Source organism: Hordeum vulgare, chromosome 5H (genome assembly GCF_904849725.1).
Source record: "Hordeum vulgare subsp. vulgare chromosome 5H, MorexV3_pseudomolecules_assembly, whole genome shotgun sequence".
Lineage (NCBI taxonomy): Eukaryota > Viridiplantae > Streptophyta > Magnoliopsida > Poales > Poaceae > Hordeum > Hordeum vulgare.
The window spans coordinates 347,804,742-347,817,591 of NC_058522.1; the positions used below are offsets into that span (position 1 = coordinate 347,804,742).

Sequence of the window (12,850 nt, forward strand, 5' to 3'; positions counted from 1 at the left end):
TTGAATATTGTCATAATTATTTGCTCTTCTATCAATTGCCCAACAGTAATTTGTCTACCCATCGCTTGCTATTTTCTCGAGAGAAGCCACTAGTGAAACCTACGATCCCCGGGTCTACTTCTCATCATCTAATTGCAAACTCTACTTTGCTATTTGCGTTTCTCTTTTATTTACTCTTTTGTTTTCAGATCTATATTATCAAAAAACCAAAATACCTTGTTGCTCTCTATTTGCTATTACTATTATTTGCATGTATCAATCTATCCTTACTTTACCCATAAGGGACTTACAACCCCTTCACGCGTTGGGTTGCGAGGATTTGTTATTTGTATGTTGGTGCTGCTTACATAGTCTTATGGATCTTCCTACTGGATTGATACCTTGGTTTCTTCACTGAGGAAAATACTTGTCGTTGTTGTGCTACATCATCCTTTAAGCTTGGAGGGAGAACCAATGCACCTGCGAGGAGTCATACGCCTGGGACGGGGTGGTGCGCGAGTGGGTCGGCGCGCCACCCGTCTGGTTGGGTGCGACACCGAAGCAGGAAGCGGCCTACATGAAGCACTAGCGGCAGCGACAGGTGTCGGAAGAGGGCACATAGGCCCGGCGGATCGAGGTGATGGAGGATGAGGCCGAAGCTGAGGAGAAGGAGCGACGTAGTGCCCAACGAGCGTCGGTGCGGCCACTGACGTACCACGTCGCCGCCGCTTGGGAGACGGCCTTCCCGTTGGCTGGCCTGGCACGACACTCATCGACCTCACCGGCCCCGACGACGTCGACGAGGAGGACACCTAGGGCAGCGCGCCTCCTCATTTTTAGTTTATTAAAATTTCCTTTAATGTGATATCGACTATCACCAACCTTCCAAGTCAACATTAGTGTTTAATTAATGGTTTCTATATTTACAAATTATTTATTATAATTTTTTTACGACGCCTAAAAATGGGTCATGGTCGTGTTGGACGCAAGTGTCGATCCAATTATAAAAGCGGACAAGGATGTTCGTCGGACAGACCCAAACGAACAAAATGCGGATATAGCGTGTGTTTGTTCGGTCGACCGATTGAAGTTACTCTTAAAGATTTTGTGTAGTACAATATGCATGCTTATTTCTAAGATCAAACCCATCACTCTACTCATTAGCTGATAATTTAGAGTGTCTTGCTGCGTGTGGTAATAGTAATGATAATACCAGGACTAATCCACCCAATCATTGTGAGCACCAAAACGCATCCAAAAAAAACTTTGGTTTGTGATGTGACCTCCATTATTTTCCCTCCCTCCTTCCGAGACGACTCTCTTTCTTTGCCTTTAAAAGTCCATCTCTCCCGGTCTCTTCCGATGGCACAAGTTTGTACTGCTTGCACACCCACTACAGTCTCAGTGTATCGCCTCACTTGTCTTTACGTGGCAAGCCCGGGAGTTTCCCCTTCTTTTGCTTTCCCTTTTATCTTCTTTATTACTTTCAGAAATTTCTACTCTTTTCGATAAATCCTTTTTAGGGAAGCTTTCTTTATATACATGAAAGAGGGAATATGTCTACACCAACAGAAAAGTAATAAAGAAATTATACCGCTCGTCCTTTCTCCTTTGGTTAACAGTGCCCTTTTGTATGTGTGGAGGCAGGGAGGCAGCCTGGTCCACCATGGAATTAGAATGAGTAAAAGTCAAATCCACATTGCACCATGCCAACAAGGCTGCCGAGTCATCCTATCACCCCTTTCTTTTCATGCTTTCCTACTCGTACTTTTCCCTCACATGCACCTACAAGATTGATCACATGGATTCTAATCATGTCTATTACTACTACTAGAACTCTAATTGATTAGAGCTAGCCTTTGAGTATTTATCTTTATTTTCCCGTTTTATTGATGTAATTTACTAATGCAAAAGAATACACGTGAACAAAATATAGAGTACGGCTGAAATTTGTGCTCAAATCAAGAGTTTCAATCAACCCTAGCCGTCGTCGCTGTCCCCACCCGCCCTTGCCGAAGGCTCGCGGTGGCAACGGGGCTGCCTTCTCGCGCAGGGAGGGCTCCCTGTTCATATGGCCCCACACGGTGTAGCATACACGATGCAGCTTGGACGTCAAGACGACGACCAGGGGTACTCCTACTCTAGGAGCTGGCCAAGTTGTTGTGCTAGCTTGACAACAATGGCCGGAGTGCACACCTTCCGACGTCCAAATGTAGCAGTCGACCATTGGTGACAACTCAAGGGTTACGGGAGCCTAGTCGACGGTCACATGAACAATGCGGTAGCACACAAGGCGTTGTGCATCGATGAGTCGTGGTGGTGCGCCTTCGATCTAAGGCGGTCACATAATTGACGTAATGCCTCCGTGTCATTGCCGTCGTCGGCCTCTAACACATTGGCTTTGGAGCACATGCGTGAGAGTTGAAGTTGCCAATGATGCCCGACTCTTTGTGCTCTCGTATAGTTTCGTGTTCGCAAGCATGTATTTGGGCGCATGGCGATATCAATGTGGGAGATATGCACATGAGCGGCTGCCCCGTGCAAGTATGTCACTGTAACGGTCAAGATGCGGTTCTATCCTTATTTTTGCACGAGGGCCACGACATGGATAGAAACGCATCTCGTCGTTTCGTAAGAATGGATATCGTTACAAGTACATGTACTGAAAAGATGAGTATAAAGAGTTGGCTTACACTCGCCACAAGCTACACCAAAGTCATATCAATACAATACATACAATCATCATGAAGAAGAGCAGGGTCCGACTACGGACGAAAACAAACGATAAAATAACGACGTCTATCCTTGCTAGCCCACGTTGCCAGCCTGGAACCCATCCTAGATCAATGAAGAAGAAGAAGAAACTCCAAATGAACAATCAACGCACTCGTGTCAAGTAACCCTTTACATGTACCTGCAACTGGTGTAGTAACAATCTGCGAGCTACACAGGACTCAGCAATCTCATTTTCAAAGATATCAAGACTAGCAAAGCTTAATGGGTGAGGTATGGTTAAGTGGTGAGGCTACAACAAGCGACTAAGCAATTATATGAGGTGGCTAACTTACGAGTACAAGAATAAGAGGGGGGTGTTCTACGCATAACGGGCGTGAACTAGTAATGATCAAATGAATGATCCTGAACACCTACTTACGTCAGACATAACCCTACCGTGTCCGTGATCGGAGAAGGAGCTCACGAAAGAGACAGACACGGTTACACACTCAGTTGGCATATTTTAATTAAGTTTACTTCAAGTTATCTAGAACCGGATGTTAACAAAGTTTTCACGTTGCCACATAACCGCGGGCACGACTTTCCGAAAGATTTCACCCAACACGGGTGCTCCAACTAGTCCATCAAAAACTACCACACGCTGCGATGGAATGACCTCGATCAGGGGAAGCCTGATCTCCTCGGGTTCCTATTGGAAAACCTCAACCTCAAGATAACCAAAGCATCCTCGGAACCCCTCGCACAAGACGCTCGAGAAAGGTAAAACAAGTCCAGCAAGGCCGCCTCGCATGTCGACGATCCCGATAGGAGCCGCGTATCTCGTTCTCACGACACGACGGATAAGCGAAGCGTAGGGGGCTTGATAGACATCACCCGAGTTGCCCGGTTTGGCCCTGCACGATGCTTTCTTTTGGACCAGCACCATCAACACTGGTCCTCCGTGTATTATGTTGAATTACTCCTCGGGTTCATGACGCCCTATATTTTTCAGTATTAACAGAATTATTATGTTGGGCAAATATAGTAGCAATGTTGGGCCTTTGCAAGACGAGCTTTATCCCAAAACGAGAATCCAGGGGGTCCCCATAACAACCCCAAACATGTTAGGAGCGCTCATTTATGGAACATAACACCAGTAGCCGAAACTAAGGGCGGCAAAGGTGGAACAAAACACCAGGCTAGAAAGGTCAAACCTTCCACCTTTTCCAAGTATATAGGTGCATTAAATTAAGTAGCATTTAATATGGTGATATAACAAGGAACCCATGTTATCACATGGAAGCAACTGCACCTGCAACTAGCAACGCTACACATGGTTAAGCAAGCGGTAACATAGCCAATCAGTGGTTTGCTAGATTGTGAACAGGTGAAGGTTTCATGGCAATGTTGGGAGGCTGATATTTAACAGGTGGTAGGCAGCGAGACATAACGGTAGCAACGAAACACTAGCATGGCAATGATAATAATGATTTCTGGGGAAATGATCATCTTGCCTGAGATCCTGCTTGGAAGAAGAACGACCCCATGAAGCACACGAACCGATGTAGTTGAACAGATCCTCACATTCCGACACGCTTATGGAACTCTATCGAGACGAAGCAATCGGAAACAAGCATCAACACACGATATTCACCACGGCACATGCACGACACGATGCACAAGACATATGATGCATGAACGGTTCAAATATGCAAGGCATGGCATGGGAATTCACAACGGTCAAACGCTACACATTAAGTGAAGCTCAATATGCAACGAGTTGCATACTGACGAAACTCCATGTTTAATTATTTATTTCACTCCCGTTTAGGTACACGTCAATATTAAAATGTTGTTAACATGGCAAGTGGTGAAGCAAAAATTAATCTACCTATCTAGGCATTTTAAATGAGGCCGGAAATGACATATAGCATCTTTGAAATGACCACATGTGTTAAATTTTAAATCTGACTAGATTTGTCCTAATCACCTTTTATGTTTGTTAAACGGCAAAACAAAGTGGTTTATGTGATTCTACTCAACTTTCTAGTCCATTTGCATATATGGCTCATCTCCAACGGAGCTACGGTTAAATAGGTATGACCTAAACCGTTTCTATCACGTCGACACACAAACCGATGCAAACAACATGCTAAACGACTCTAAATATGCATGAGAGTTGGAAAATCTTAATCTATGCGAAATTCTACATGTTTTACATATACAACTTGTTGCGATTCGATGCACGGATTAAAAGCTGCGTCGTTTTTAAAATAATGCTATTTTCTGAAAAGGAATATATCGCCGTACTAAAAAAATAGCACTCGGCCGAATCTAACTGACCTAATAGTGCTCAGCACGTGTAACATTACAATGAGGTGCACGGGCGATATATAGCAAAAGAACGCACGGGGGCTCACCCATGGGCTGCGGCCCAATGCGGTGGAGAGGCTCGGGGCAGGGGAGGCAGCTAGAGGTTGGCCGGCTGGGCCGAGGGAGGCGGCTCGGCGGTGGGCCGCTTGCTGGCCTGGCCCATGCGGGGCGACGGGAGCCGGTTTTGGGGCTGCTGCGGTCAACGGGGCACAGAGCGAGCGAGGGTTGCGCTCGAGCTCCCGATGGGCAGCGACCCGACGACACGTGGTGGCTCCGGCGAGCGGCTCGGGGAGGGGAACACGAGGGTCTCGATAGAGGGGGCCGGATCCGGGCTCCTCCGTCCAGATCTGGTCGACAGAGGTACGGAGAAGGCCGACGGCGGTCACGCAAGGCGGGGCGGCGAGACGCAGCGGCAGCTCGGTGGCCATGGGGATCTGCAGCGCTCGGGCTTCGGCTGCTCGCTGGCGACGGCTTGAACCCGGTGGTGGGCGGATGGAGATGGGGTGACGGGAGGAGAGGGCCCCGGTAGGAGGAGGTGCTCGGTCCTGAGCTCGCTACAGGAGCTCGGGCTGCGGAAGGCTCAAACTGCCGGCGCTAGCGGTGGCTCGATCCGTTTTCGGGCCGTTGGAACGGCGGGCTTGGCGGCTGGTGGGGGGCGAGAGGCTGAGGGTTGGGGCGCATGTATTTTGAGGTGGAGAGGGGATTGGTGTCTATTTAAAGAAAAAATGGGCTAGGGTTAGCTATTTGCTCCGTTTTTCGGGTCGTTGGATCGCGATCCGACAGCTCCGATCGAAGGGGGTTGGCTCCGTGAGCTGGTTGGGCCGTGTAGAGTGGGCGTTGGTCTAAGACGAGAGGAAAATGGTGCGACCCGGCGACATAGATTTAAAACACCAAAATCGTCCGACGATAACCCGATGATGGTGCCTCTACGGTCGACCGTTCGGGTATCAAACAAACTCCGATTGCGACGAAATTTGTCAAGCGGCCTACCTATAGTAAAAGAAGACCGCACACCAAGTTTCGACCCAATCCGGGAATATTTTCCGGACACTTTTAGAAACAAATATTTAAACGATGTCGCGAACGCGCGTGTGTGTGGTCGGGCTCAAAACGGTGAACGATGATAACGGAGAGAACCGGCAACTAAATAACTGATGCATGTTTGAAAATTGGCGGCAACGGAGTGCCGATGCAATGCAGATGATGCGCATGATGTGATGATGAGTGGGACAAACAATAATTAACCCAACGATAACGGAAAAGAAAGGGGAATCTTCTGGAGCGTCGATCTCGGACTATCACAGTCACACAACGGTTTATTTCAGTTTACATGACCATGGTATGTTTGCCCCTCCATACAACGCCCTCGTCTTCGGAAAGGGAGTGGGATGGAAACACATGATAACTTTGTCTTGGTGGTGCTCGAGGGGTCCCGAGCTTCACCGTGAAAGCCCATGTTCCGACCTTCGATGGTTGCACATGGTGTCTTTGTTGAAGGCATTGCTTTAGAGTTTGTTCAGACGCACTCTATGGAGTGACGATCCAGCAATGTCGTTTCCTTCCTCGAGACGTTGCTTCTAAAGAACCTTCTTTGTAGTTTTGTGTTGTTAAGCATAGTGGGTGTTGATGATGTTAGCTACTTATCGATTGCGAAGCATTGGTAGTGTGAGACCTATTTTTTTGTTTTTATTTACGGGCAAATTTTCCACGAATATGTAAGGTATGGATATATTTTGATTGATAGAATGAATTAGAATGAGTACAAGGGAGGGCACAACACAATGCACAAAGGCATGGTGTGAACATGGTGTCCTCAGTAAAGAGACGGGGGATGCTCGGCCTGAAAAGAGGATACAATGCAACTAAAACCACTAAGACACAAAGAAGAGAGGCAAACCAAGACAAACACGACATTCAACATCATGAAAGGCAACCGCAAGCGATTAAGATGTCGTCTTCATGAAAGAGAACGACGCAGTGATGTTGTTGTCATTCGAAAGACCCGAGTCAAGGGTTTTCCCTCTGTTCGAAGAGGGATGCGGATAAAGCTCTAAGTCATCGTTGCCAGCATCGGCAAGACGAGCAAAGATTTTGCTCTAGCCCGAGTCCAAGCAATCTCGTAGCTGCTAGGTCGGGAATCAAAGATGAGGAAGTCGTTTGTCGAAGGGGGGCTACGCGTGTCGCCTTAGGGTGGCCTTGGGCGCCTCCCAACCACGAGGTTTGGACCTCGCACAAGGCAAGGCATGGAGGAGGGCAGGGTCGAGGAGGCGGTGGGGGAGAAAGAGTCGTCCCAGGAGAAGCAATGGGAACGAGCGATGCCGACGAGCAAGGAGCTAGAGGAGGTGCATATCCGAGTCGTCGAGGCCGAAGCTGCGAGGACACCGGTGAGCTAAGGAAGCTGGAAGGGACGCGGCTACCGATCACGAGGGTCGGAACGCACCGGCAAAAGGAAGTGACGCTAAAGAACGCAGACGAAGGGTCGCTTGGGCCAGAGCAGCACCGACAAGGGCCCGCTACGAGCGCTCACGTGCCCGTCACGCCACTAAGCCACCGTGCCGTTGAAGGTAACCGCCGTCGGGAAACAACCATTGTGGCCTTCTACAGGCCGACATGCCGGCATCGTCGCGTCGGCTCGAAGGAAGACGCCGCGACCAAAACAGCTCCATCCCGCGCGCAACGGTTGCGCCTTCACCCGGACCAACAATACACACATCAAGAGTTGGGTTGCACCATCATGGGGTGAGGGCCTGCAAGGGAGCAACAACCAAGGCCGAGGACACACCATGATGCCTCACTCATCGCAGAAGCAAGGGGAGCAGCAGTCGGACCTCCCAACTTCGAAGCCAGACGATACTTAGACCCCCCCCCCCCCCCCCCCCCCCCCCCGCGCCGCCATCGTCCATGTGCTCAACATGGCTTCACGGCAAGCCCTCCGACATCGACGACTGGAGGGCCAGGGAGGGACCCGCTTGCTAGTCTAGGGGCAAATAACTAAGTTTCTTTCAATCTAAGCCCCTTGAAAAAATCTTTCATGGTTTTTCATTTCCTCCACATAGGAACATTAGAGCATCTACAATAGGTTGTCTATATGGAACGTCTACGCTCGTTTTCCACGACGTGAGCCAAAAACAAGCGTCCAACGGCTTGTCTATATGATCACTTAAACATACACATCCTTTAAATCGACCTCAACAATGCATATAAGAAAATCTTTTTAGATTATTGTTTATATGAATATATAAACATTCAAATATAGACATGCTATTGAACATGCTCTTATCCCCCGTAGTGCTCGACTCCCATCTCATAGTTAGTCGTGGCACACGACCACAGACATTCCATCAGTTTTAATGCCAATGCAGTAGGAGTAGTATCATCATCATAGAGAACAATGATGAGCACACAATCAAGGCACCATCATCAGAGAGAACAAGTGACCAAGGTTTATCCACATTTATTTAGATAAAATGAGAAGCCAGCAAGGGGGGCATTAATCAATGCAGATGTAGATAGAGCTCATGGGAAGTGGGGAATTGCATTCATGGCGCCGTTGTAGAGAGGGAGCAAGCTGGAGATGGAGCAAACTTGCCCCGCCGCCTACCTTGTCCCTCCTCCATGAGAATGCTACTCCAAGAGCCATCAATGGCTAATTTCCCACTTCCTCCCCCCTACAAGAACCGTCTTTTCCAGCCGCATTGCAAAATTACACTTTTTTACTTCTCCCCCCTGGCCGGCTTCTCATTACGGCCTTCCCTGATCGCCGGCTGTTGTTCTACGGCGAGCTATAGGTAGTAGCTAGTCCGGCGCTGTGGCGCGGGGTTGATCTAACGCCAGGCGTCGCGGCTCTCCTCGTCGGGTGGAAGCATCGCTGTGGCGGTGGCGCGCTTGAGCGGCCGGCCGGGGGGCTCTGGGGAGGACGAGACGGAGACTGACCCCGGCCACGCGGTGGCGGCGCCGGACCGTGAGTCCGCGCTGCTGGACGAGCTCTCGCAGCTGAAGTATGCCGCCGCGCCGATCACGCCGCTCGGGCTCTGCGGCGGCGAGTGCAGCCCCGCTGCCGCGCGCTTACGCTTATTGTCGCCGCCGATGCCCGTGAAGCCGGCCGCCGCCCCCCCGGTGAGGATCTTGACGCACTCCGTCACCTCGTCCTGCATTGGCAAGCCCGTCAGTTGAGCACAAACAATGGCATTGGCACGAATGTACAGGAAGACAGCTGGTAGAAATGTGGCAACCGCTAACGACAAGCTTGTGGTACTGACCTCGGGGGCGTTGATGAGCGCCAAGAGCTCGGCGTCGTCGCTGCCGTAGCCGGCCGTCGTGAGCAATGCCGCCGCGGCCCACGCCGACGGGCGGTACCGAGGCCAGCTACAATCTGTAACGCGACAACACGCTTGACGTAAAGATCGAGTCTTTTTATTCTTGAGACAGCAATGCATGGACGGGAAAGAGCCATGAACCCACCTGGCATTACGGCGAGCAGGGCGCTCTCGCACTGGCGCAGGCGCGCGTCGACGAGGACGGGGTGGAGGAAGGAGAAGGGCGTGACGGGGTGCATCCGCCAAGCGAGCGCGGAGAGAACAAGGAGCTCCATCCGGCGCACCGTCTTGGCATCGAAGACGTCGGCGTCGCCGGCGCTCTCGGCGGCGCAGAGCTGGAGGTCGAGGAGCACGGGCACCCGCGTCTCCTCCACCTTGGCCGCGAGCGCCACGCAGGCCACGGCGGCGAGCCGCGCCATCCACGGCTGGTCCCCGAGCCGCAGCGCACCGCCGCTGAGGAAGCAGCGGTCGAGGTACGCGGCGGCCAGCGCGGCCGTGAGGGCGGAGAAGCCCAGCCTGGCGGCCGCGCGCGTCGCCCACCCGACCGCCGCCTCCCTCCTAGCGTCGCCGCCGTACCCGTCGCCGGCCTCCCGCAGCAGCACCTCCTCCTTTCCCCTGAACACCGCGAAGAGCGCCGGCAGCTCGTCGTCAAGAGCCACCGGCGGCTGGTGCTCCGGCCACTGGTCCTCGGCCGGCTCCTGGAACAGGTCGTGGTGCTCCTCCGGGCAGTACAGCGAGTCAACAAAGAGCGCGGCAAAGGCCATGGCTACAACGCGCTCTCGTGGGTACACTGACGTAACGGGGATAAGTGGAGGTTGGTCCTGCTCAGGGTGCGACGGGAACGGAAGAGGAGAGCAGCTCCCCTTCCATGGCGAGGCGAGCTAGCCGGTTGGCTTTAACTGCGGCTACGGCTGGTTGGCTGCTTTTGGTGGCCTGGCCTCGAGCAGTGGGAAGGCGTGGTGGGGGGCAGTGATGAGCGCAGCACAGCACAAATGGGATAGGAGGGAAAGGGCGGGGAGGTTTTATTGGGGTTCGGGAGGAAGACGAAGAGAGAGAGAGGGGGAGAAGGGGAGCGCCAGGCCAGCCACCCGCCACGCGACGCAACGGCAGGAGCAGGGCAGCAGCTTCTTTATTGCGGGGGTAGTGTGCGTGCTTGTGCGGGCAGGCGGGCAGAGGGAGACAGAGATTGGGGGAGGAGAGGCGAGTTGTTTTGCTTTTGGATTTTCCCTCGCTCGGGCGTTCAACTTTCGGGGGTTCCCCAGGGAAGGACACGAGAGCCGCTGCTGGCGAGCAGTGCTGTCTTTTCGAGCCCTGCTCGCTTGTGATGGATGGACCTTGCCTCCTCGCTGGGACGCTTGCCGCCCAGACACCTTTCCTTGGTGCCAAAATCATATTTCCACAAATGCAGTGGCATATTTCCAAGATTTTTATTGAATAAGTTTTGACATGGGATACCTTATCCGGCGAACGTCAGACATGGACGTTTTGCCAGCAAACTGCCCCTGAACCGCGCGATCTTCATCCGATGGATGACGTTTTTGGCAAGAAAAAGAAATATACTCGAAATGCCACACCAGCTCACGCAATACACGGAAAAAAAGGGATGCCGAGCTTAAACCGTGTAACAATTGTTCTATGGTATTGCTATGGAGTCCTTTAGAATTGGTTTCGGTCTCGCATGCTCTTGAAAGATATGCGCTCATTATTGTATTTTTTAATGGTATACTAGCTTTGATCTTTGGACTTCAATCTCCTTGAAATAAGGTCTCTCCATTACATCTTCAAGGGCAGTTTTCGTGCCTTCTCATATGTCCGGGCTTACTACTTTAACGTTCGTCACAAGAACTTGACGCACATGAATGTTTCTACATTTGTCACTTATGAATGGACGGTTAAAACTTTCCAAAACATCCCTTATGTGTTGGAAGACATCTTATTGTTCACAAATATACAACACAAGCTTCAGCCCATCTCATACCAACATTTCTCTTTCTTCTTTGTCTTTCCTCTAACCCTCCATACCCACCATTCATATGCATGTATCCACGCAAATTGGGGATAAATTAGGCGATAGCGTTGGACGGTGGCTCAACCCTTTGCTGTCCGTGGGATATAGGGGCTCAATTTTGACACTTGCTTTTGGATATGCTTTAACGTCGATCAAAGTTGTGTTGAATGGTCAATCGACAGTTTTGACTACTATATTATGTGTGCCTCGCATATAATTGACCCATTTATCTAGTCATGGATAACATGCACGCAAACACAATGACATGGTGGGTTTTCTTTTTGCCAAATAGCCCTTCCCTTTTACCCTCCACCTCTCTTCATTTTTCTCACTCGAGAGCATGAGTGCTCCTTCAAGGAGTCCGCCACAAATTTATCACCTCGTTGCCCTCCTCCCAATCCTACCCACAACAAATCTCGTCAAAGGACACCATCGCATGCACGGTGCAAGGTGAGAGCACAGCTACACGTGTCGGGGGGGGGGGGGGGGGGGGGGGTAGGCTTATCCAAATTCGTTAAGTCTTGTTCGGGGGCTTCAAGCTAATTTAAGTTGTCACCTTTACCTCGTTTGGAACTTTCAGGTTGAAATGGTTTGAGCCTCTGGTTTTGCTAACTCGTGTGGAGTTATAGATTTCTAGTTCAAACCTATGCAGGCCCTCTCGCATATCCTACCATTCAAAACCAATTATTCAATCATGGTGATGAGTTTCGAAGAGCACTCAAACCAGATCTTTCAGTTTATCCTGTGAAATCTTCTTCTCTTGGAGATCCACTATTGTGTTTCAAATACTCCAACGTTTCCAATCTTATGGATCAATCGTAGAGTTTGAGTGTGAAGGGGATTATCTTCTCAAGGGCAAACAAAAGATTCATAACCAAGCAATCAACTTCTTAGTACTTTTTGAGGGGTGTGCCAAACAAAAGATTCATTACTAAGCCATCTCTGTCCCTCTCTCCCTCTCTCTCCATCTCTCCATCTCTCCCTCTCTCCCTCTTACCCTCCCCCTCTCGCTCCCTCCCTCCCCCCCCCCCTCTCTCTCTCTGCGTCGCTTGAGAAAACTCTCGCCTTTTTGCTCCACCAAACCTTCACTAGTCATCATCTGCATAGTCTCCACCACCACCATAATCGCTCAATGATACTTTAATCTTGTACTTTGATATTTCTTTATTATTGGTGAGATTGTTAGACAATTTAATTATTAAACACAAAGAAACATTTTGCAATGTCTCATTGCAATTTCGTATTTTTGTCTCTTCTTGATCGTAGGACTGGATGTACCCGATTCACCGAAGGTCGACCACAGGGGGTAGATGGTAAGGAGGTGTGGAGGACTACAGTGAAGAATGGTGAGAACAAGGATTAGCAAGCAGTTTGATCCAAATATTTTGGGTCTAATGATGCACTCACGAAACGCCAAGGTGTTAGGTTGGTTTTCCCTTAATAACTGATACTTGTGATC

At 50.3% G+C, this 12,850-nt stretch overlaps 1 protein-coding gene across 1 annotated transcript; it reads right to left on the reverse strand.

Annotated features, from left to right (window-relative positions):
* Positions 1 to 8,501: 8,501 nt before the first annotated feature.
* LOC123397625 (cyclin-D3-2-like) lies at positions 8,502 to 10,493 on the reverse strand. Its single transcript, XM_045092162.1, has 3 exons — positions 9,529 to 10,493; positions 9,327 to 9,439; positions 8,502 to 9,215 (listed from the first exon to the last, which is right to left on the reverse strand). The coding sequence occupies exons 1-3, from the start codon at positions 10,145 to 10,147 to the stop codon at positions 8,892 to 8,894; spliced, it is 1,056 nt and encodes a 351-aa protein (XP_044948097.1). The 5' UTR covers positions 10,148 to 10,493; the 3' UTR covers positions 8,502 to 8,891.
* Between the last annotated feature and the right edge of the window lie 2,357 nt (positions 10,494 to 12,850).